The sequence below is a fragment of the Cyprinus carpio genome, chromosome B3, assembly GCF_018340385.1.
Source record: "Cyprinus carpio isolate SPL01 chromosome B3, ASM1834038v1, whole genome shotgun sequence".
NCBI lineage: Eukaryota > Metazoa > Chordata > Actinopteri > Cypriniformes > Cyprinidae > Cyprinus > Cyprinus carpio.
This window is the reverse complement of record NC_056599.1, coordinates 25,606,668-25,633,310: the sequence shown is the minus strand read 5'-3', so window position 1 is coordinate 25,633,310 and position 26,643 is coordinate 25,606,668. Positions and strand designations below refer to the sequence as shown.

Here is a 26,643-nt window from a genome sequence, read left to right as displayed (position 1 = left end):
TTTGTGCAGGCCACATCGCGCCTTTAGTATGTGGGACAGACTTTTTGTGTTTTGTTAGTCATTTAATCATTAATGTTAAAAAATGTAGGTAAGCATATCTACCAGGAGAAACCAGTTTAAGCATTCATAAGTGTTTTCCATTTACAAGAAAACAAGACAGAAGTCACATAGATTGAAATATATTATTAAGTACATTTTCATACATTTAAATATCTTAAATTTAAATAGAAGAAAATAAATTGTATACAATATATGTAAATATATTTTGAAATATTTTATATATTTGATTTTGGCCACTTTTAAATATTTTTCACATATATTAAACATATGTAAATATATTTTTATCGGAAATATTTACATATATTTATTTCCTTTATATGTAAATACATTTAGATATCAGATTATGTAAATATATTAATTTGCAATAAATATCCATATATTAATTTCTAATATTTGTTAACATTATATTTATGTATATGTAAATATATTAGATTTCTATAAATATAAATATATTTTAAACATTGAAATATTATGTTAATGCTCCTTTTTACATCGCATACAAGTAAATAAACTTAAACATGTTTTCACAGAATATATTTCCGTTTACTCAAACTGTGTGTAAAGAAATTGGACACTGAAAAAAAAATGAAAATCACCAGAAAATGCATCTTAGCAACAGTGACAATATCAACTGAATTGACTTATTAATATAAAGAGTACATTTATCAACACCAGTTCAGCATGAACCAACAAAAATTATGAATGCTCATTATGTTTCTGGCACATAAATAAAAGATTATCTTTCTGTAAGCATCCAGGGTCAAAACATTATATGTATGTAAATACGCAAGTGTACAAATATGCAAGTCTTAGTAGGCATTCAACACTTAAGAGCCATCATTAACCATGCACACAATTCAACTAACTTCACTCACTTCAAATAATTAATTGAAAATCATATGCAAAATCTTTTTTTTTTTTTTTGGCAATTCACCATAAAAAAGCAATATGCCTATGCTTCTTTCATTACAGGTTACATTGTTATGCCAGTAGGTGGCAGCCAGAGAATGCCTTAATCAGTTAGTTAGCCACTGAAAGAATACTATGACAAAGATATCACATGCTTATTTTGTTTTGTTTGGACAGTGTGTTCACCCTGTTGGAGTATGGCAGTGTGAATTGGCTTTTAGGTGCTTTGGAAAACAAAAACAAAAAACAGAATCTGTCTTCACAAACTGCCCTGAAATACAATTCAAACATTAACAATGATTGTTATAAATGTAAATTTTGGCCTCTACAGTTCATTTTGGAGGTGAAATGTGCAGGAAATTCTGCCAGACTGAAATTTAATCTTCAAGAGTGCAAATAAAACTTTAAGTTTTAAGTACCTTTCAGACTTGCGTGAGGTTTCTACAAATGATATACAGCCCACTTGTACCTTGTATCCTACAATTAAACCACAACATACTTGTTCCTCAGTGAGGTCAGCAAACCCAGCAGTCTGTTATTCCTGGAATATATATACACACGTTACATTTAAAAGGAATTTATTTCTTCTCTGTCAAGACAAATCTATGATCAAAACAGCAGGATGAGGAGGATGAGTGTCTTCCCACAGCATGACACTGCTCTGGAAATCCTGGGACTTACTGCGAATGAAATACGACAGGAAACTGAAAACAGTAAGTCATGTTTTACAGAATCTGTATAGCTTTAATGCAATGTAAGTTGCTAAATACATAAATGTAAATATAGCCTATTTACACACACTCAATTTTGGTGTAATAAGGTTTTACGTTTCTGAAAGTCTAAAACATTGGGTCTATAAATGCTCACCAAGACTGCATTTATTTGTTAAAAAAACAAAGCAAAAAGTATTTTGTAAAAGAAAAAAACAGTAAACTAAAATATTATTACAATATACTTTAAAATGTAATTTACTCCTGTGATAAGATTTTTAGCAGCTATTACTCGTCTTCTGTGTCACAATCCTTCAGAAATCATTCTGATAGACAGATTTGGTGTTCATAAAAAGATTTCTAATTATCATCAATGGTTAACCTGACAGCCGGAGCTAGATTTCAAGCCATACGATCATTACATGTGCCATTTAATGAGATAAAACAATCAGGTTAACGTCTTTTATGATTATACATTTATGCAATATTTCCCACAATGCTAACTTTTTTTCTAAACGTGAACTTGTACTTGTCTCACCAGGAACAGAGTGAACTCTGTCAAAGTCTCCAAAACCATCCTCGCTGCAGACTTTCGTCAACAGGTGTCTCGGGTACAAAGTTAAATGCAATTTTTAAATACAGATTTGTCATTATCAAGTTTTACATTCCTAAAAGTGCTGCATGATATTTCAGGTCTAATAAGCCCCCTCTTCCAGTCTTTCCGCAGATTTCGTGCCAGCTTAGCATCAGCTAGGCAGCATTTGATTATATGGCAGGACACTCTGAAGGAGATCGGCGGCATGTTTGGCACTTCTGTCCTCTCCTACTTCTTGTTCCTCAAGTGGCTGCTGAAGTTCAACCTCTTCTCCCTCATCTTCAACTTCTGCTTCATCACAATCCCACAAATTGTGCATGCGCCCAATATCAGCAGCATCACAGAGTTCAGAGGACTCGAGCTCCTCACTGGGGTGGTGAGTCCAAATATACTAATTAACACTTTACAAAAGGTTTAATTTATTCACATCAGCAAGTGCATTAGCATGCACTAACAAGAAGCATTTACAGCATTGATTAAGGTGAATGATTGTATGAATATTCATTTTTAATGTATGCTTGCCCATAATAGTTTAATCTTAATTTATACAGCTTTAAAAGTTAAAAATATATTAGCACGTATGTATGTAGAGATTCTCCTTAATCTGTATTAAATGCTGTAAAAATATTGTTAAGAACATGTTAATTAATGCATTTGTTTATCTTTAAGGAACAACACTGAAATCCCAGCTGCACAGGAGACACCATGCTCCTCCAGAGACAGGTCCTGTCTCGAGCACAAAGTTCTTCTGAAAGGATCTGGTGCAGGCATCTACTTCCTGGGGAAAAATCGAGAATTGGTAAGTTCATTCAGAGTGTAATAATAGCACAAAAATATGTATTTTGCTTGCATTTCATACTCCCGTGGTTATGTTATGCTGCAGGTCTTCAGTTCAATCAGGATCCAAGTGATTTAGGGGCTGAGGCATCTACTCTGCTTCTGCCTGTGGCCGTGTCACTCATCAACCTGATAGTGCCTCTTCTCAACTCTCTCATCAGCAAAATAGAGAGCTACTCCAACCCACGTGGAAAGATCTACATCAGCATTTTGAGGTGTGATCATTGTTTAGTTACAGTTACCAGAAGCATCAGATTTCAGTTGCTAACAATGTCAGGTGACCTCGCCTTTATTGTCTATTTTGTTCCTAGAAATGTTATTTTGAAGATGTCCATTCTTGGAATCCTTTGCTTTTACTGGCTGAATTTTGTTCCCAACAATATATCAGTAGGTGCACTAAGAGTTCATTTTATTATGGATTATTAGTAAAGAATGTTTATGTGTCTCTTTAATCAATTGTAATCTTTTTATTTTAAGTGTTGGGAGTCCTTTGTGGGGCAGAGTGTGTAACGACTGCTGATAATTGACTTCATATTCTGTCTACTTGCCATTTTCTTTGGGGAATTCTTACGCAAGGGAGTCAAACACAGCATGTCAAGTACATTTTGGCTGTTGAAGTAGGTCTTCAGAAAAACACGTAACCATTTAGTAGACAACGTCCACATTAAACCTATAGTATAAACACATCTGCAGCAACAGTGAAAAATATTTTGCAGCTTTAGTGTTGTTTCGCAGTTTCCATATTATCATATTACCATATTACAGTTTAAATCAATAATAAATAACCTACCTGTTCCAAAGTATGGTATTTGACAGCTTTATGTAGAATTTGCATGTATGTATGTATATATACACATACATACACACAAAAACAGATAAATAATTTATATAAAAAACCAAAAAATCAAGTTTTTTATGAAGAGTTTATTTGCAAAAACAGATAACTCAGTTTTTTAAAATGTTCAAAAATCATGTTTTTTTTATTATGTTATGTTTTTATTGTTTCATTGTGTTAGTTAGCTGTATTTTTAAGTTATTTGTTAACTTAATCAAAATAATCCAACTGCAGTTTGATTGAGATTAACTGGAATGCACAATGAAAAAACATAATCTTTGAGTTATTTTATTTTGCAAATAAATATAGAATTTCTGTGATGGCAAAGCTGAATTTTCAGCATTGTTAATTATTTACAATGTTAATATTTTGCTGCTAAAAATCATTCTTAAAACCATAATAGACTCTCAAGAAATATTTATTATTATAAGTGGACACAGACATCCTTTTTTCAGGATTCTAAATACAAAGTTCAAACAAACAGTATTGATTTAATATAAATTCTGTTTCTTCCATATGAAGAGTAATTACCGATTACACATGACACAGAATCAATAGATTCACTTTCATTTCACTTTTTCAAAATTGCTACAGTGTAATCGGAACCATGTGCATCCAGAGTCTCGGCGTCCCAGAGTTTGACATTGCTAGGAATGTACTTGATCTGATCTATGCCCAGACTCTGGCTAGGTAAGTCAATATCTGCATCTCTTCAGCTCTACACTTTGATATTCCTTCCAGCTGATTGCACTGACTCTTTTATCTCTCTTCCTGTCTGCAGAGGATTAGAATTTACTTCTTCCCCCATACTTCCTGTAATGCAAGTCCTAAAATAGTTTATCATCTTTTACTTGAAAAAGGTAAGCACCATTAAAGAATCACTTTGTCCTTGCAGTCAAGATTATATTGCATGCTGTTATTTTTATGGTTCTTGTTTCAGATCAGTCTAAGTATGAACTGTCAGCCTCCCAAACACACTATCATATCCAAATACCATGTAAACATGAGCTCGATGGACACTCTCAACACTAATCCACATATAATTTATAAAAACCATTTGTTTTTCTTATATTCACATAAAAAAAAAAAAACTCAACAATACTCCACCACTGCACCTAAAATTTTAAAACATAGGATTCAAAAAAAAAACATCTTTTTAAAATCAAATGCTTAAACAAGGCCATCTGCATTCTTGCTTTTAAAAAATGTGAGCATAGAGGATTGAAAAAAAAAACAGCTTTTTTTTAAAAAGCTGAACATCTTTTAAACTGGTTACTGCACTTTAGGAAAGACACTTGTGCGTGAGACACACACACACACACATACACAAAAAAGCAGTAAGAGGTGCGTAACGGTTAAAGACATCCGTTTAGATGAATTGCTTCTTAACCAGGGGGCCTCAGCACTTCAACTTCCAAGGGCACTTCAAGACTATTTAAAACGATTTGAAATAAGACAAACCAAGCATTAAAACAAAACAACTAATAATCAAGAAGTAGAAAAGATATGTAAATTCATTAAATCAAATTTATTTGAAGTTCATTAAATCAAATTTATTTGGAAAATGATGTAACAAATTAAAATTTAAATAATAATCATTTTTGCAGTTATGCCAAATTACCAAGTATATAATGGGAGTCCAAAAAAGTTTTTAAATGCCTATGCAGTCAATCATGAGCATTTGGTCATGGGGCCTTTGAATAGTATTATGGACAATGGGGGACCCTGCCATTAAAGCGTTGATAAGCACTGGTCTAGTGCATTGTTTACATAGAAAAAACAATCAAAAGCAGTGGGTCATAGTTTTTTCTGGTTGTCTTGCAGTCTGAAGCCCTCAGTTCTGTGTGGGCCCTTCCAGGGTCTCGACACCCCCTTCCGCACCATTTTCTGTTGGGACTCATTCTTTGCCTGAAAATCACTGGGTCAGGTGGATCTTTGAAAACATACTGAGAAGTGAACTCTTCTGCTACCTGATTAGCCTCATCGTCCTGTAAGTCCATTTTTTTTTACACCCAAATATATTTAAGGAAACCTTTTTTTTTCCTGGGTAGATCTGAGACTTTCTGATCTTTTCTTATTCCTGTCTCTCTTCTTTCAGAGTCATCACTTATTTTCTCTGGCAAATCACTCAGGGATTGTGAATGTGAGTGCTGAGATCATACGAACCTCACTCTAGAATCCAGCGCACTTCAGTGTCATCAAAAACTACTATATATGGATAATAGTTTTAACCTCACTGACTCCATTCTTCTTCCGTCTGCCTGTCAGGAAAGAAAGGACAAAGCATTTCTCTTGAATAAACTGCAAAATCTACAGAAGGAGAGAAGGGAAATGGCATCCTACATACCTCAGGTGCTTGTTCTCATGTGTTCTGTCTGTTCTGCTTCCTCCTTGCATCTAGTTGTCATTAGTAAAATGCTGTACTCAACAGAAAGAGAAACATATTGCAACTGTGGAGATTTTAGCCCAACAAACACCAGAATAGGGCACCTACCTAGTGAAGATTACTGCCAGGGGCTGTGCCTTCAAACACCACAACCACTTAACAGACAGCAAGCTAGATTAATGTATCTCACCTGTTATGATGGCCTGTAAAAGCAGAAAAAAAAGTACCTACAGCATTTGTTTATACATCATAAATTGAGTAAAGCTGAAATGGAGCTTATGGATTTGATTAGTTCTGCTTAAGTTGCTATTGTAAAGTCATTTTGCTCATTTGAAAGCATTTTTAAACATTCTGATCTTAATTTCTGTTATGTTGGACTTTGACCAGACACCAACCCAAACTGGATGAATACGCTGCCCTTGGATATGTGAAATATATTCTTTAATTATATTTATACTGTACATGCCTTTTTTTTAAATATTGCATTAATCTGTAACTTATTAAAAAAATTCCAACTATCATCTCTCTATTGAATGGGAAGAGGAATGATTTGGAAATATTAGCAGGAATGGCATAGGCATTGCATTTTGTGCATATTAAGTGTTTACATGAGTTGCTTTTAGAATGTTCCTTTCATGTTCCCATTTTACATGTCAGTGTATGGTGTGCGCATGAACGTAATCTGCGTAATAAGAGTTGTTTACGCTAAGGAGAAAAGATGTGCATGCATTGTAATACTCTCTAAAATGGAGGAAGACATAACCCGGGGGAGAAGAATGAAGAGTAAATTATTTTTCTTTGCGCAAAAAAATGTATTCTCATAGCATCGCAAAACTGAAGTTGAGCCACTGATGTCACATGGACTGTTTTACCAGTGTATTTACTACATCTCTGGACCTGGGAACATTTCAGTTGCATTGCTGTCTATGGAGGGTCAGACAGCTCTCCGATTTCATCAAAAATATCTTCATTTGTGTTCTGAAGATGAACAAAGGTCTTATGGACTCTCACACATGGTATGTGTGAAATAAATTAGATAGTGTGATCACAAATTAAGAACGTGTTCCCAAGCTTTATTTGTGGCCATGTTTTATTAATTTATTTCCTTGTTTTAATTAAATCAATATCACACTGTATTCATTTGTTCCCTTATTTGAGATAAATCATGGCCATGTAGCACTGCTGTAAAACAAGAGAACAAATATAAATCATTCTTACACATCCAAATCACCAAAACTTACAAAATTTACAATGTGAAAAATTTATATTTTACCCATAGTAATGTGATTGTTTTTTTCCCTCAACATATATTCTGATACATCCTAATAATTTATTCTGATTAAAGTGATATCTGTGTAAATATCAACAATTAAATATTTGAATATGTAAATAAGTGTCATCTGTGAAGAGCATGTTAGATGCAAAGAACCTCAAAGCTTTGTTTTACTGATAACATTATCAATTTTATTGTGAAAAAAGTCGTCGCTTTTCATACACTAAGAACTGTACAATCAATAATTTAAAAAAAATCTTTTTCGTTGTTGTTACAAGAACTTCTGATAATTACGCAAGTTATTCAGCAGCTTTTAGCTTCAACCAAAGGAAAATAGTGTTTACAAATGTGTTCCTACTGCTCCACCAAATCACATTTCCCTTTATCCCGTTCACACAGAACTAAAGAAACCACCCCTTTGGCAACACCAGGAGGGTCCCATCACACTGCCCGACTTAAAAACCATGAGCGTGCTTTTTAAAATATCATCAGAGGCTTCAGTTACAAAGAGGAAAAAACACTTTACAATACAAAAAAGTTGAAATGGAACCTTCTAACTAAGTCACAGAATTGCTTTGCACCATATGATGTGCATATAACAGAAGAACAACATTGCTCTCAGGCGAGAGGGTTAAACTAATAACTACAGGTGCCCAAAAGGGAATAAAACAACACTTCTTTTGTAGTATTTCTATTACCACAACCTTTTGGGATTCAAAGATTAAGGGGTGGGGGGCAATAACACCTTCTGTGGACCCTTTAGTATTTACGTCACCCAACAGATGGACACCAATACGCACAACTGCTCTAAACACATAGCCAACATGTGCCAGGATCATTCTGTCAGCTATAGTGACTGCAAAAGGCCTGTAGCAAATAGCTTATAGGTCAAACACTGAGAGCTCACAGCCCTCTGGGGAAGTTTAGAGGCCCCCTGCTGGCATCCCGTCGCTCAGCCTGGTTTAAACAGGCTTCATTGGGCAGGTCTGCCGCTGGAGGCCAGGGCTCATCCCTGAGATGAAGGGGTGGAGGAGACTGCATCCACTATTCAACCTGGAAGAAATACATTGGGAGAAGCAAAAGGAAGTGCTGTAGATTCCTCTTGTGACGTCACTTGTTTTGTTTGTGCTTGATATTTAGAAGCAAGCTTGAATGGGTTTTTTTTATCCTTCATTCTGACATACATCTACAGAGAAACCATGCTGTATATGCAGATTAAAAGGGCTTCAAGCAAAAACCTGACTTTTGAATGCTACAACACTGAAAACTGGTAGAACACGTGGACTTTGAAATCATTGCGCATTTTAGCCAGAAAAGAGGGTGGGAACTTGTAACTGCACCGAAAGAACTGAAATGTGAGGGTCTGGGTGAGAAAATCGGGCTGCAAGGCAGTTGTGGTATTGAATTCTCCACATGAGAAGAGAGATAATTACAGTATAATCTAAGAACTATTGTATATATGACAAATAATCCCACAAGGCATGCAGGAAAGAGCAAAACAGAGAAAGCGAGGAGAAGCCGAGAGCAAACAAAGACTAAAAAACCCTTTGCCAGCACTGTCCCCTTCCCCTGAGGAGAAATTTCCTGTAATCCGTGTTTAAGGAGAAGACAGTTCTGACCCAACAACACCATTTTCTGGATCTTCAGCGAGGAAAGATTGTGAACAGAAGGGGCCTGGAAATGCTTGTGCCGTCGCTCTCAGCCTAGTGGTCCCAACAGTCCACATTCAACAACACAGTCATTGTGCAAACCACCAGCAAATTCACAGACCACCAATTTGCAGTGCAAATCACATTTTTAATACATCAGTTCATACGTAAGCACTACATGTCATTCCGCATCAGCCCTCTCTCATTGTTGGTAAGTATGCAAGACCATGTGACCGAGGTACTTCAGTTTTTGCAGGGAGAACAAGTCCCTAAAAAGAGCAAAAAAAGAGGAACACCATATGCAGAGCACTGAGAATAATGAGTATGAGCAACAACCAAAGCGTATTATAAGCCCATAAAACAACTTCAAAACGAGGCCTCTCAGCCAGCGCAGGGTTAGAGCAGCATGAACTCTCCAGCAGAGGGCGCTAGCGCGGTAAGAAACATGCTGTCGGTGGTCACTGCAACAAAATCAGAGTCTGACGAAGGGTTTGTTTTTATTCACGACCTGTGAGTGAGGAATCAACTGTACTGCAGCAATGTGAGGGGAGAAATGTAGCCGTCTGTGGCGGCAGGAAGTGTTCACATCCTGCTCTCCCCACCCCAGGAGGTGCCACACCTCTGTCGCCTCATTGGCCCAGCCCTGTGTCGGTTTCCTTGTGTGTTTGTCCATGTGCACCTGAGTGTTATGTAAGGGAAGGGAGGGGGGCGGCCCCACCCCTGTGCCAGGAGGCTAGGAGATCTTACAGTTGTTCCTGGTGCAGTTCTGAGGCGGACTCTGAGGCGGCCGGATGGATTTTGAGCGTTTGAGGCTGTTGCTTTTGCTGCCTCCGGCGGCGTTGGCTAGTGAGTAGGACCGTCCATGCATCATGACTGCGTTCATGCCGTTCGCCATGGAGAATGACTTCAGATGGCTCTTGATGGCCACAGGAAGCGGCAGCTTATCGATTAGGTGCACAGGGGTGCAGGACACAATGGCACGGCAGCACAAGTCCTGCAGACTGAAAACTGCAATGAAACAAAAACAGAACACACACACACACTTGAGTTACAAGGCAAAGGCGATCAGAACCAAACTGAATGGTTATATAATCGAACCATAAAAACTAAAGAAATAAGCATGTGATGCTCCAGGGATTCAACAGTAGCTGCCTCCATGCATCTGCATGCTGAGATCATTATTTATTCTCTTTACAAACGTAATGAGAATGTTTTAAATTATTCAACACTCCCTCAGCAGATGTTAACACGCTGCCTGTATTTCTATTCAGATGGAGTTGAATGCAAATGAGATTCACATGGGAAGCCTGACATGGGATATATTAGTTAACTGTGTTAGAATGTGATCTACAAGGAAATACCTCTGGGAAGGACATTTGGTATGTTTAGCAAAAAAACCACATGGTGCTGTTAGCAAGCCTTCAACAATATAATGAAATGATAATATAATATGATATAATATAATAAAATATAATATAAATCAAAAGTTTGGGGTCAATACTGTTTGTTGTTTTTGAAAGAAATATCTTACACTCATATTATTATCAATTATAAAAAGTTGTGTTGCTTAATAACTTGTGGGTTCTTTGAACAGAAAGCTAAAAAAAAAAACAACATTTATTTGCAATAGAAATCTTCTGTAACTGATATTCTGTAACTTCTGTTATAAATATCTGAAACGTCTGATCAATTTAAATTGCCATTGCTGAATACAAGTATACATTTCTTTCAAAAAACAAACTCTTACAGACCCCAAACCTTTGAACAGAACAGAATCTTTTCTGCTCCTGCATGAACAGCCTAGGAGAGCAATACAGAGTGTAAATCACTGCCATTTTGAAAGGCATGTTAAAAGCTCTTCCCGTTCTCAGAACTGCAGGACGCTGCTTCTGCTAAACAGCTCGTCTGAGGCACTGCGAGGTCTCATGGGAAAATCCCACATAATAGTGGAAACAGACAGAGAAAGAAGTGCTTCACTGAAAGCCTTCTGCCTCTAATTACGCGGCTCTGGACGACATACAGTGTGGTTTTCTATGCTAATGGAAAGTTATGCTGATCATGCCAGTCTTCCTACATCACCCAGAAGCCTGAAACCAAAGATTTCCACTGTGTTTGTGGGATTACCATCTAAAATAGCAGAAAGAATGGACCTTTTTTTAAAGAGATGTTGGTGTATTAAAGAACACACGCTTGAGGAAGACTCACCTCTGTTGGGCCTCCAGAACTTCTCCATGCCATGCCTCATCAGCACGATGCGCGACAGCTCTGTAAACGACTCGATGACGTTGAAGTTGCAGAGAGGGCTCACTTCGAAAAACGTCATGCCGTTCTTTTCTGCATACGCCCGTGCCTGTTCTGTGGGGACCTGTCGCTTGAACGCCAGGTGTAGCCGGTTACCCACAAGAATACGGGGTACACCAGGTGCGTGCTGAGGAAAGACAAAGAGACAAGAAAGTGGGTTACAAAAGGGGGATGGGAGGACCGGAGAGATGAGAAAGAGGGAGATACACAGTCCTGTCAGGCTGACTGAATCTCAAACAGTGTCACAGCTGGCCTGTCTCATTTATTTATTCAATGAGGCCTGTCATATCTGTGCCTTTCTCCAGTCCACAGAGAAAAGAGCACTCAGCAATCTCTAGGAGCTCTGCTGAGCAGCCGCAAGTGGGTTCAAATAAAATCACAGTCAGGTCTCAAATCTTATTCTTCAAATCTTGAATGTGAAATAATGCTCTGAAAGACAGATCATATCAGTTATTAGTTGATATCAGATATACAATAATTAAGCTCATTCCTTTAATCATTAAAAACACTAATAATTTAATAACACAGTTCAATGTAATCTGTGTAAGTTTCTTGCACAAACCGATGGTTTCGTGTCTTAAGACCTCAATGTATCTTCATGAGCCGCAGGGCTTAATTTGGTTTTGTCTGTGTATGTTTTTTTTTTACTCTCAAATCCGTGGAGCCCATTGACTGCCATTATAAGACTAATAGACTACAACGGTTTGAGTAAAAAATCTTTATTTGTGTTCTACTGAAGAAACAAAGTCACCTACATCTTGGATGCCCTGGGGGTAAGCGGATAAACATAAAATTTTCATTTTTGGGTGAACTATCCCTTTGATACTTTTATTCAGCAAGGATGCATTAAAATGATCAAAGATGTCAGTGTATAATGTTACAAAGGATTTCCATTTCATTTCAATGCTGTTCATTTGAACGTTCTATCATCTGAACTTTCTAAGAATCCTCAAAGTTTCCACAAAAATATGAAGCAGCACAGCTATTTTCAACATTGATAATAATATGAAATCTTTCTTGAGCAGTAAATCAGTGTATTAGAATGACTTCTGACAGATCATGTGACACTGAAGAGCTTCTTTTTTTTTTGAGTAGCTTTACCATCACAGGAATAAATGACATGTTAAAAATAAATTAAAATAGGAAATGACTATTTTAAAAAGTAATAATTTCACTATAAACTATAAACTAGTGCTGTCAAATGATTAACCGCATCCAAAATAACATATATGAGTGTACTGTTTATATTTATTATGTATATATAAATGCACACACATGCATTTATATATTTAAGAAAAAAGTTTTTTTATTTATATATTAAAAATATTTATATATAATATAAATTATATGAATATAAATAAACATACACAATAAAAAAAAACAAAACACACACAAAAATATGTACTGTATGTGTGTGTATTTATAAATACATAATAAATATACACAGTACACACATATATTATGCAAACAAAAACTTTTATTTTGGATGCGATTAATCGTTTGACAGCACTACTATAAACCTAAAATGTCTCAACCTTAGATAACAAAATGTTTATTAACTGACTGCAGGAGACCTTAAAAGGTTCCTCCTTACACTAATTGGAAGCTCACTGAGCAAAGCACTGCACCATGCACCTTTCTGAAACTCAGCAAGGTCAAAGCTCATTCTGTAATGAAATGACTCACTGTGAATCATCAGCTTAAGTCTGACTCGAGTAAATGCAGCAAAGTCAAAGCAGAGCCTCAAGTATTCTAATATTTACCAAAGCAGGTCAAAAGTCCTCAAGTTTAAGTCTCTGCTGCCAACTAATACAACACACTCCCTCTTTCCTTCATATGTGCGGTTTGTGCTTTCTGCAGCTCTTTGTGTGAAGAAATCTTCAGCCATGCAACAAACACACACTCTCTAAGCACAGATAGCCACACATATCCACTTAAATATACACAAGAACACACAATTCTCAAACACGGAAGGAAGGAAGAGACCGTAACAGAGTAGCCTAAAAGCAATGGGGCTGTAGTAAGAGAGGACATCCTCTCTGGATATCAACAGGAACGGGGGAGGAAAGGAAAGGAGAGGAGAGTAACAGTGACACTGTATGCTATGAGTCTGGGTTCAACTAGCTGTAATACTGAACAATATTCTTTTAAAAATACACATACATGCAGTAAACCAGGGAGATCTATCTAACCGTCTCAAACTTATAGCCCACAGGACTATATGTATATTAGTGATCTCACTTCCTGTTATCATAAGGATCAGCTTAGTGTTACCTCGTCAATCTCCCTGATCCAGCGGTCTATCCCATCAAACGACCAGCGGTTGGTGATATCATACACCAACAGGATCCCCTGTAGAGGACAAACAAACATGTATTGTTAGCCGGTATCCTGTTCATGCAGTGAAGAGGGAAGTTACCAGCACTTACAGGACATGAACTGCACTACACAAAACCATTTCAATACACTCCAAGCCCACTAGTGATTTTTTTTTCTTTTTGTACTCAGACTTTTGAACCAAACTATATAAATATATTGGTATATCCAAGCAGGTTATGAAAACAGTATGTCATGTATCTCCATTTTTGCCTTCAGCAAAGCACTTAGTACAACGTCAATCCTCAGAGTGAGAACAAATGGTGAAACTCGAACACTAAAAGTGCTTTTACCTGTGCTCCCCTGGAGTACGACCGGAAAATGGTGCAGAACCTGCCTTGTCCCGAAGTGTCCCTGGAAGCAAACAGAGACATGTCAGGACAAAAATCACAGAGCAAACAGCCGGTAAATACTACATCAGTTCAGCTTGACACATGAGCTTTGTTTCAAAACACTGTGAGCATCTTTCATAGCATTTTAAGGCACCATAAGTGAATTTATAATGTGAAAGCTGTTCCAAAAGGTGGGCATCAGAATTATGCTGCCTTTTAAGAATAAGCCACAATTCATTCCTTAGCAAAGAAGGGAATACCTGAATGCACTGTGACAAACTTAATATGAGAAAATCTTAAATAAAAATACATTATTTGTGTGCTATACATTTCCTATGCTTTTAGGAGCATTGCATAAACTTAACAAGCTAACATCAAACAAATGCTCCATGCTTCAGCACTAAATATGTAGCACTGAGAGTTGCTGCCTATGAAAAGCGTTCCAAATCAGTCGCTTAAGAGGTTCTATTTCTGTTACAATCCTCCCTTAAAAGGCAGCAGCCCATGTAGGCAGTAAATGGATAGGCAGCTCACTATATTTTGGAACAAAGCTATGTGTTTGAAATCGACAATGGACGCTGAGTTTAGAGTTAACCCAAATACAAGATGACTCAGGCACTTGTGTTGGCGTCACAGGCTAGAAAAACGAGTTTTCCACTGTGGCACATCCGCACCCAAATAACCTTTCCAGCTGCCTACACTCTCTATCAGTGAGAAGTTTCTCACACAGTTAATCTGGCTGTAATGGGCTGGAAAGTGTTAAATAAATCTGCATAAAAAAAGTCCAAATGGGAGCTGCATTTTTGAAGTTGTGGGGCTTAGTGTTGTTTTTGGCGGCCTGTTTTAATTTTAGTCTTAGTCTAGTCTTTGTGTGAAGCTGTCATTTTAGTTTTTATTAGTTTTAGTCACGTTCATACTCTTTTTTTTAGTCTATTTTTTAGTCGACTAAAAACTGATCTAGTCTGTTTTAGTCGACAAAAACTGATGACATTTAGTCTAGTTTTAGTCAATGAAAATGGTATTTTAGTCTCTTTTTAGTAATGCAATTCTATTTAACCAAGTCAATATAGTACAAGTACCTAGAAGTATAGACGAAACCAAAATTTTCTTTTAGCCAAACCCATTTCAAACAAGGTTATCTTATTATATTATTGTTACCTTATAGACTCAAGAATACATCCATTCCAGACACGGAAGATGCTCTGATTTGAATTATCAACATTTATTTTACCAACCAAACATGTTAGAAGTACACACACATAAACTTAAATAAAAAAATAAAATAAAAAAAAAAAAATAATAATAATCTGTTTATTTTTCTCCCAAAGACGAACCCCGGCTGGCCGGCCATCGGTCCCTTTCTCTGTGTCAAGGCTGATTTATACTCGACGCGTCCGCAATTTCGTTTGAGTGAGCATGGAAAATATGACATCATCGCAGTGTTGCTGGAAGTTCGCTTTGAGTGTGCGCGAACTATTCGCGTGGCGGAGTGCACAGCATTTTTTGTAACTTTCCGCATAGCTCCGCATCAGAACATGCACGAGTTCAGGGCGATTCTAGCCTAACATGCACATCTGTGTCGGTGTTTGTGTGAAACAGAAGCAGTTTAATGTGTTCAAACATCAGGTGCTTTTTTGACGGAAAATGCTTTTTTATTGCATAAATTGTCCAAGGCTTCTTATTTGAAGTACGTTTTATTTTTATTGTATAAAATAGAATTAGAATTCATTTAGATATTAATTATACACTATGTGCTTAAAGTTGTCTTGTGTTTGATGCGTAATACAGCCAATAGTTTAAGATTGTTTTAAGTTTGAACATAAAGAAATGATTAATTCATCAACTCATTCATCACAAGACTTGTACTGGCCATACTGGCAAATGACTTCTTCTCACCGGTGATTCCCGACGGTTTTAGAGGACAATTACTCCTCGTCGCTCCCCTGTCGTTTCAAAGAATAGTACAATGGTGAACGTGACAAGTATAAAAGCCTTGTCTGTTTGGGAAGGTGTGCTCGTAGTCAGCGGAGTCAGGCGAAAGTATAAATCCCGCTTAACTTTGTTTGTTGTCATCTTCTATATAATGCCGCGAGTGGGACTTGAGGAAGTGACGTCGGTCGCGTCTGCGCAGTGAGACACAGGAAACAGAAATACTGCAAAATAATAATAATACGACTAAACGAGGAGAAAAAATGTTATAACATTTCGTTTCGTCTCGTTTGGGTCACATGATAAAGGTTCGTTGACGACGATATTTAGTCATAATTTTCGTTGACGAAAGCAACACTAGTGGGGCTGAACCCACTCTTGGAAAAGCTGTTTAGTGCTGCACTTCCACAGTCACATCACATCACTCATCAGAAATACCTGGGATCTCTGAAACGTGCATTAGCAAAGATAGATGTAGGTTGAGATTAAAGCCCTGTGGAGAGACTATGCAGTAAGAAGCCCAATTACTATAAAGCATTACATTATATAGCCCAGCACATTACAGCAGACCTGGGAATTTCCTCAAGGGTTTGGAGAATTGCTCCTCAGGCTCTTACCACACTGCGTGTTAACGCTAATGAGCTTGTTGTTTGTCTTCATAATGTGTAATTCTGCTGTCTTACACTCCGATGCCTCCCTGATTAGGAAACTTTTCTTTCTCTCTGGGGAAGTGGCTAAATGCTTTTATGGATGTATAACAGAAAGTGGGCTCGATGCTCGAGATTTCTTAGCGTCCTTAATGGAATATTTACTTGATGATTTATGAGCTCTTGCAATTATGTGTTTAATGTACATTTATACATACATACACACACACACAACTTGGTAAGTGAGGATTGCAAAATAAAGTAAACTGTACCGTATTATACACAAAAATTATTCATACAGTGGACTATGAGTAAACCTAATAAAAATTTTGGAGTCAAAAAATTATTTAGACACTTTGGCCTGACCATGCTTTGCTTAAGTGTTTTTCTTTAATTGCTAATGCGACCTTTTTACAGCAAAGACTCAACAAAATGAAGCACTGCTTGGTAATTCCTCCCGGAGCTGCTTCCTCGTACATCTGTTGGCGCATCGATTCTCACTTTTTTTTTATGGTTGGGCAGTTTTTATTTAAAATCTTTTGGACTGATGCACTGCAACACCTGCTGAGTGCCAGTAAACAGCTTGAAAGATCAAAGCCCATTTTTAAAATAACTCCAACTGGATTCGTCTGAAAGAAGAAAGGCACTGTTCTGTCTTGAGGGGAACAACAAAACGGCAGTTGTGATCCACTTACCAAAGCTCTAGTTTCACCCTCCGCCCATCCAACAGGATCGTGGTAGTCTTGTAGTCGATTCCTGCAGAATGAGAGACAGAGAACACTTAGATAAAACAAGTACCTGTCTGTCTGCCATCAGACATCACACAAGGTTGTCTACTGAAAAGAAAATACTCTAGACAGGATCGGGAACTCGAAAAGCTTCGGCTGTCAGCATGATTGCATTTGGTGTACTACCTAATTTAATTCTCAGCCAACTCTTCCTTTCATTAGAAAGCACTAAAGCTGAAATGACCATCTTGATAGTGACTGTGCACATTCAGTAGAAAGCTTGACAGCTGCAACCAATCTGCTGTTTCCTAATGCTATCATAGCTGAAATGTGTCCAGAACGCTTCCCATAAGGCGATTACCTTGACTGCTTATCTACATTTATCATTCATAAAACCAAAAAATGAACACAGTACGGGCTCCATCAACTGAATGGCAATATCTGCATTTTCGGGCGCTTCGCAGCAGGTCAGCATTCAAGCCTCTTTTGCATTTTAATAGACGGCTCTGTCTCTAACAAAGGCTCACTGCGTCTCTTTTCATACAGGCCAGTGCCTGTAATATTCACCATGCCAAAAGCACTTGTCTCAGTCAATCATCTTTTTGCACTGAGGGTGGCCGATATAACCTCTAAATTATATCACAATATTTCAAGAACATTTGTGATAATTATATTCATGACGATATAGAAAAAAATATGGAACAACGTTTTACTGGTGATTGCAACTGGCAGGCAGCAGCATTTATTAGTGCAAACACAATGAAGGGCATTTTCCATCCTTTTCCATTGAGCTACTGTCATTGATGACAGACTGCCTAATTCGAAGTGTAAATCTATTGTCATAAGGTGGCAGAGGCAGCATTGTAGTGCAATAGTAGTGTTGGGCCAGTTACTTTAAAAAAAAAAAAGTTTTGTTATAGTTACTAGTTACTTCTCACAAATAGTAACTGAGTTACATCATTATAAAATAAACAAATTACCAGGGAAAGTAACTATTGCGTTACTTTAAAAAAAAAAAAAAAAAATCAAAATATGTCAAATAACTTGGATGCCTTCAATATTATATATAATTGTTAAATGAATAAAAGGGACACTACATGGAATAAATTATTATTTTTAAACATTGTACACTAATACAAAACAGCCATTTAAAAATACTTATTTAACACTGAACATTTTTTAACATTCTAGCAGACATTATACCAGCAAAGCACAATTTAATTTAAAATGAATGAGTTAGTAAAATAATATTTTGTGGCCATTTTTGAGACCCCCTTCTTGAATCAGGCATGCAAATAAATGCAGCCTTGCTGAGCAGAAGGGAATTCTTTTAAAACATTAGAAAATATTACGATCCCAATTTGAACACCATGTGTGAATGTTATAATAAATTTATTAATAGAGCTGTTGTACTTATTATCATTATTATTGTCTTACTTTTTAATTTTATTTAACAGAACAACAGTAAAATTACAATACTAACATTTATAAATGTTGATGGAGCTTTTATTTTGACGGAAACCCACAGGAAGTCCTCAGTGCTTTTTGTTGACAGCAGCAGATTTATAAATTATTATCATTACTAATTTGGGAAGATGCACGTATCACATTGTCACATGCCTTGTAAAAATTCTTAAAAATGTTACTGAGCAAGTAATAGTGTGGAAAGTTTATTTGGCCATTGCTTCCTCTGGTACATCGGTTCTAAAAAGGAAATCAACTTTGTTCCTCTCTGATTAGAGGCAAAACCAAAGTCGCACTCTTCTGTTGTCTATTCCATTTTGATATCTGCTGTTTGCTTCCTGCAAAGTCATAAAAGAGGGGAAACAGTAGGGCTGCATGAATTAGGGAAGAAAACTAATCACAAAAGTTATCATAAAAATAACGATTGAAAATCAGTGTGCTTAGAATGTTGTTACTAAATTAAAATTAAAGCAATGTATTACTATTGCAATTTCTCACTGTGGAACCAAATAAAAAAGAAATGTAGAATGTTTATTAGCAAAACGAATAAGAAAGCTAGGAGGCACGGCATACAAAACAAATAAAAAACAATAAATTACACAATAAAGTAAAAATCAGCAAACATTGTGGAACCAAACAAATAAGAAACAATTGTTTAAAAATAACCTTCTAAAATTACCCTAGATAAATGGCAAAAGTCAACAGGCTTTTCAAAATCCAAAATATTGCCAAACAGGCACTTTTGCATTTTGTTTCGAAACTAAATCTTCCACCATTCTTGTCAGTCAGCTCGACTCACGTGATAAATGAAATCTGATCTGTGCTGTGAAACTGTCGTTCAGCATGCTGCATTGAGCAGCTGCGTTCAGTTTTAATTGTAGTGTCTGTTCTCTAACTGAACTAAAAAAATTGTATTACTATAAAAAAATCTAAATGATGGTGGGGGGCCGTGCCGCAGTGGGCAAGTGACGTAACCAGTGTTTCGGCTTAACAACGTTATCACCGTCAACAACGACTATCGCAGCAAGCCTAGCAAGGAGCCCTTAAAGCTTCTCTTTTCTTAACAGAATTTCAACTTTATTTCCATTAACTGTGCAGCTTTACAGCATGAAATAAAATAATAACAATAGTACTGTAAAATAAAATTACAATATGCGACACTGCCATAACAACAATAAATAATTTCCTGTTACATTACAACAGTAAATTACAGTAAAATCTTAATTTCTTAATTTTTCAAATGTACAACGGTTTTTATTTTGGCAACAGAAGTCAAGATGTGGTTTTACAGTCGTTCACTATTTTGATTAATCATGCAGCCTTACAGCAAAAACTTTAAATAGAGAAAAGGAATGGAAAGGATGGGGCGCTATATTTTTTAAGGTACTTCATAAAGCTTTGATGACTCTGAAACAGAACATGTCTGAAGGAGGGTCTCCTCTCAAGCTAAGCTACACATGCAGCATAAGATCTCCCGACAAACGAATGTCAGCTGCTTCTGAGCCCATAGACTTCTGCAGTCCTCCATTATTAAACATCTACAAGAGAATGTAACAAGAGGGAAAATGGCTCGCACTTAAAAAGAACCACTGGGGCTGATTTCCTGCTGCTCTCCATTCTGCAAATGCTTTGCTCTTAAGCATGGCAACACATCAGGCCAAAGGAGCATCCCTCCTCCTTCGTTCTGGGTAATTGTATGGGCAGATGGCTTGGCTACGCAGCCCGACAAGGGCAGTACGGTGTAATTATCATCTCAGGTTCCAGCTCGGGCCGCAGGCCAAGACTTTCCAGCTATGTTGAGCAAAGACATCCTGAGGAGACTAGCTTTAAGGAAGATCCAGCAGGACCTGAGGACACCTGAGAGGGACCAAGTGGACAGGGACATGTGTGGGCATGTTAAATTTGATTTAAATAGCCTATCATCAACGGACAGAGGAAACAAAAAATGCTTTCAACTGGAGAATGTAGCGACGTTGGATTCTATTCATAGCAGGAGGCCTTTGCTTTCAGAGCATGTGTTTGTGTCTCATTGTTGGGTTTATTTATGACATATTTAGATGCTGTAAATTGCAATGTGCCGAGCTACGCTGGTGAGCTAGAACAGGGTGCGTCTGATTTTGAGGGAAATTTCAAAGACTTCAAGCACATGATAGCAATGAAACAAACATGCCTGAGGCGGAGAAAGGTAGAAAAGCTGGTTTCACTAAGACCATGCATTTCAACATGAGCATGTGTGTGTGTTTAAACAGCATACAACATGACTCTGACTTCCATATCTGATCAGCACTTTATCAGTCATCAGAAGGAGAAGAACTGTGGATGCTCGCTTTTCACTAAAAATTACACACAATGAGAGCAGAGTCATGAAGTCTTTTTGAGGGTTTGAAGGTTTTGCTCAAAATAACACAATCAGAATAAGGTTTAGCTGCAAGGTTTGTTACAAAATATTTAGATTTCAAATAAGAATTGTTCTTTTGATCTTTAATGTTTTCAACATTAATAATAAAAATTTTACTTAAACTCCTAATCAATATATGTTAATATTATAATAGAAATAAATTACATTTTAATATATATACATTTTCTTTTTTTTTAACCTTTATTTAACCAGGTGAGCAAAATGCCATTAATATACTAAATGATCAACATGACATAAGCTGAAATGGAAAAATGTAAATTCCAGTTTCTAATTGTCTCTTTGATGACTAAAATGTTTCATGGTCCTGCCAGCAATAATTAACCAAACAAAGCAAAGAGGATATGGGAATGTATATACATCTCCTCCTTTTTAAAGGTCAACGCGCTCATTTATTATGCTGTCCTAACAATACACAATTATATAGTTTGTTGCATTTTACATTTATTTCACTTGCAATGCTGTTTCCTCACAGTCAGTGACTCAATCAGAACAGAACAGATAAATAAGGAAAGGAAAAGTACTGTCTAAAGGGAAAACACTCTCTGGTCATGTTGTTACCGCTGTGCTTGTCTGTGCCAAATCCGTCTGCCGATCACTAGCAGCCAAACGAGATGTCTGCATCTGCAACTTTAGACTCTAAATATTTACAGATGTCCACTCAAAGCCAGCGCAAACAACCAAAGACCCAATTTATATGAATACAAACTGCACAATCTAAATCTACTGCATAAGGCTTCTCTGAACCCAAGAAATTAAAAATGAAATGTGTAATCTAGCAGATGCGTTTATCTAAAGTAAGCTACAGTACACTTATTATAGAGACAGTCCCCTTGAGGCAAACCGGGGTTAAATGCCCATGACCTTTGGGGTTGCCATTCTAGATCCTTAACACCAACCACATGTCCTCCCTTAAAAAAAATCTAAAATCAGTATGAAAATTTTTAAATTTTAACCAAAAAAGGAAGCTTTTCTATTCATCAAGCTTTAATATTCCACCTTGCACACTGCCAATTCCTCTACACACCCCATGTATAATTCATTTTTAAAAAAGCCTTTCAACATTTAAGCAATCTGAGCACGTCAGGATGGCATCTCCCTCAGGGAAATATATATGCCTGCAGGGTAATTCACCATCGCCGAAACCACGGACAGATCGTGGAGCCATCTGTGTTGATTCTGAGTGATGGTACAAGGCAACTCGTTTGAAGCTGGACCAGCAAGCTCCCCGAGGAGATCTCAGAGAAGAGCCATCACTGAGATCTCTCACACCCAAAAAACACACACTGTTCCCTAATAGCTTCAACCGACAAGATAAACAGCAGCCTATATGTATGAAAAGGGACAGAACAAGAGCAACCCAGCTCCTGTTTGCCTGCACACACGAGGCTCATTTGGATATGAAAAGCATATCGGTCTTTAATTGGTCTATCACCTCACTGGCTTCAGCCTAATGACAGAGTGTGGATGATCTCATTACAGTAAACAGAAAGCTGTGAAGTAAATCAAATCAAAAGAAGCTTGTGCTTAACCGGTCTTGACAGTGTGTTGTACTGACATGTTCAAAGAAAACAGACAAACAAACACACTTCTCTTAGTTATATTTACTTGTGTGTCTTGTACCCTGAGGGGGATTACTGCACTGCACTGGAACACTCACCAAAAACATCTCGTACAATCTTGACTAATACAGAAAAGATTGAGTAATACTTAAGTCAATCAATATTGACTTTATGACCAATACTAATACATATATGATTTTTGATAGTGTCTTAGAACTACAGACAGCTACTGATAATAACGGGTTTGACCAATATTCATCTCACACTTTTTAAGTTAAGAAGTTACCTAAAGAAAAAAAAGGTACCATTTGAATAAGGGAGCACCTAATAACAGCATTCAGCTGTGCAGCAACTGTATGTATTATAATAATCATAACTGGATAATTACTCAACTCTTTAAATAACAGTCATTTTTTCTCAAGCAGGACACTGTATCGGTTATTGGGCATTTATCAGTCATTAAAAAACAATATGGGTTATCCAACTATTATATGTTTAAGTGTCCAATATGCAAAATGTGGAACTGATTTTAATGATTTAATACGTTTTACACAATAATAACTTACTGAGCGTTGTATTACAACAATCATATACATAAATATTTTATTACTAATAATATCGGATTTATTTGTGATATATTTATGCAAAGTTGATTTGCATAAATCATAGCATGAAAATGAATGGCTAGTAATTAAAAAACTTCACCGTGCCACTTATTTGTGGACTAATAACCAATTAAACTAAAATTGGTTAATAATGTTTAAAAATAAAAAAATATATATTGTTCAAACCAATTATCGGATCTCTTTTAATTAACATGAAGTGTATGTCATACAACCACTGAGCAGAAAAACGTGCAGCTTTTGTATAACAATCTAAACGGGCAAAAGTGAACATTACACAATCCTGCAAAAGATTAAGATGATAATAAACTGTGTTTCCACCTCCTGTACGTCACTGTCAGCAACAATATGGCACCTGCAGAATGACCCGCCATATTCAAAAGAACAATATGGACCATGTTAGTTGGTAAACCTGTTTAAATCACAGTTATATGAATGGCTCACAGAGTGAAAAATTCCTCTGGCTGAAGGATGTGTTACTCGCAGTCTGTGTGAAGATGTGTGGGAAGTGTTGACTAAACTCACCGCTGCTGTAGGCATATGGAGACTCAGCAGATCCATCTTGAAGGCTGTCCAGGATCTCTCCTTTCCCCACATCGCTATCTCCCACCAGGAGGAACTTGAGCAGGTAGTCGTAGCTCTTCACAGGGCTGCCCTGGGTGCCCATGACTGCTCACATGAGAGCCAGAGCCAGAGTCAGAGCAAAGAACTGGAGACAACTGTGTGTCCCTCTCCGATTCCTCCAGAGCTCTGGGGGTCTACGAGGCTCTTGTGTCAGGTCTATCTTTCAAAGGGTGCGAGGCCAAATCAAACCATTCCCCTCCCTTCCAGTCCAGACCCAGAAGTGTTTAGTCTTTAAAATGTCCAGTCGTATTCACTCTTCCAGTCTTATAATAATATCAGTGTACAGCTGCTTCAATGGCGGGCTAACTGAACAGCTAGGTTGTTTACATTTCTTCACACGAGCTCAAATCATCGTTAATTATACAAAATGAAAAGAAGATGCGTAAAAAAACATTTACCTCATCATGGCAAGTTATTGCTTTGACAGAAAAGCTATTGAGCTATCGAGCTAGTGCATTGTTAGCATGCGCCTGCCAAGCTGTCAACACAAAGAAATAATCTCATTACAATTTTATCTAGTAACCACCTGCGCGGTTAAGACAAAATTACTAGTAAGAATGTATATTTGTTATCGTAAAACTAATTAAACCCCAATTAAGAAGATCCGTTGTTGAGATGTAGTAACACAGCATCGGCTAACGCTACTAGCTGTGAGCCTAGCGAGTCAACAACAGGCGCATAACATTGATTTTACACCATAATTCCCCAGTCCAGCATAAACTCCTCACGATTACAAGATATCCCTGTTGAAATGTGAGAAAGAAACGTTAGGCTGACGAAGTTAAGAAGGATACGCACAGTCGCGCTTGATTTAGCTCGAGCAGCCGATGCTAGCGCGTCCGCGTCATGGCTCCTTTTCTGTTTTCCTCTGAGTAACAAAGATTGATGAAGGTTCACGCATCTCGTCTCGGGATCTGTGCGCGTTATCAGGCGGAAGGTGAGGGATTATTAAACGATAATCCGAGCCGCTGGATATTATTGCTTGTGCTGTAAATGCTCTCGGATATCCAAATTTGTCCCATGTTCTCTCACAGAGGAGAGATCACACACATACACACTGTCCCGCTGAGCTTTCACCTCTGCGCTCTGACTGACTGTACCTCCCCTACACACACACACACACACAAACTCACACACACACACAAACACACACACACACACACACACACACAAACTCACACACACACACAAACACACACGTTTGTTTCTGTAAATTGTGGGGACTTTCCATATTGTTCTATTGACTTCTATTGTTTTCATACTGACAAATCGGTATTTTCTATCCCCAACCCAACCCAAACCATATCCCTTACAGAAAACCTGTTTGCATCGTTACACTTTCAGATAAGCATCATTTACTATTTTTTATATTTTTTTTCCCCCTTGTGGGGACAGCAGGCCCCAAAATGTATTTTTTTTTTTTTCAGGTTTTACTATCCTTGTGGGGTGGGGACATTTGGTCCCCACAATGTAGCATAAACAAGTACACACACACACACACACACACACACACACACACACAGGCTGTACAAACCCAGAGAGGTGCCTACCTAGACAACAGTTTTGAACATCATAGTAGCCTACTGTAGTTATTTTTGCTTAAATCAATATCGATACACACAATAAAAAAAATCACAAACAGGGACAAAAACAAACAAATAAATAAAACAGGGTGACACTAATCAAGCTAATAAAGCAAATAAAGTATTTAATATAAAACATATAAAACATAAAACATAAGTAAAATATTTTTATTTAAACTATTTTGAAAAAAAATAATTAAAATATTTTTATTTAAACTATTTTGAAAGAATAATTAAAATATTTATATAAAAGTAATATAAACTAATATAATTAAATTATAATAAATAAATACAGTATATAAGTATAATTAAAATATTGTGATATACACAATGCAAATATTGTGATATAAACAATGTTAATAATTTAATATAAAGAATAATTAAAATGTTTATATAATCTATAAAGTATAATTAAAATATTGTGATATACAGTAAATTAACAATAAATAAATAAGTAAAAAAACAACAATGTAAATAATTTAATATAAAGTATAATTTAAATATTTTGACAAAATACCCACAACCCTTCTAAGGATAAATTGTTCTGAGAAAATTATGTAATATTATCTAATAAAGTTAGATAATACTTACATAAATAATACATAAAATAAATAAATGATATAAACATTTAACCAGACATTAATGAGCATTAAGAAAAATCTTTAGTTGTGTTTTGTATAAATGTTTCAAACCTTTGAATATGGCTTGCCTAGGTAGGTAGCATGCTACGTTTTGAGACACAGCCATTCAGTACACACAGCACAACCCACCTGCTACTGTCTGTCTGAATTCATTTGTGTGTAT

At 36.7% G+C, this 26,643-nt stretch overlaps 1 protein-coding gene and 1 pseudogene across 1 annotated transcript; one reads left to right on the top strand and one right to left on the bottom strand.

The window, feature by feature from the left end:
* The first annotated feature begins 1,591 nt into the window (after nucleotides 1-1,591).
* On the top strand, nucleotides 1,592-6,087 carry LOC109053693 (annotated as a pseudogene).
* A 3,294-nt stretch (nucleotides 6,088-9,381) lies between these two features.
* Nucleotides 9,382-25,364, bottom strand: LOC122133848 (ras-related protein Rab-40C-like). Its single transcript, XM_019073704.2, has 6 exons — nucleotides 24,158-25,364; nucleotides 17,535-17,595; nucleotides 14,225-14,285; nucleotides 13,830-13,907; nucleotides 11,460-11,682; nucleotides 9,382-10,262 (listed from the first exon to the last, which is right to left on the bottom strand). The coding sequence occupies exons 1-6, from the start codon at nucleotides 24,297-24,299 to the stop codon at nucleotides 9,988-9,990; spliced, it is 840 nt and encodes a 279-aa protein (XP_018929249.1). The 5' UTR covers nucleotides 24,300-25,364; the 3' UTR covers nucleotides 9,382-9,987.
* Nucleotides 25,365-26,643: the final 1,279 nt, after the last annotated feature.

Coding starts and splice junctions, on each gene's coding strand:
- LOC122133848 (XM_019073704.2), bottom strand. CDS start 24,299: ATGGGCACCCAGGGCAGCCCTGTGAAGAGCTACGACTACCTGCTCAAG. Junction 14,286..17,534: donor AGGGTGAAACTAGAGCTTTG/GTAAGTGGATCA, acceptor GTTTGCTTCCAG/GGACACTTCGGGACAAGGCA. Junction 11,683..13,829: donor GGATCAGGGAGATTGACGAG/GTAACACTAAGC, acceptor GTCTTTCCTCAG/CACGCACCTGGTGTACCCCG.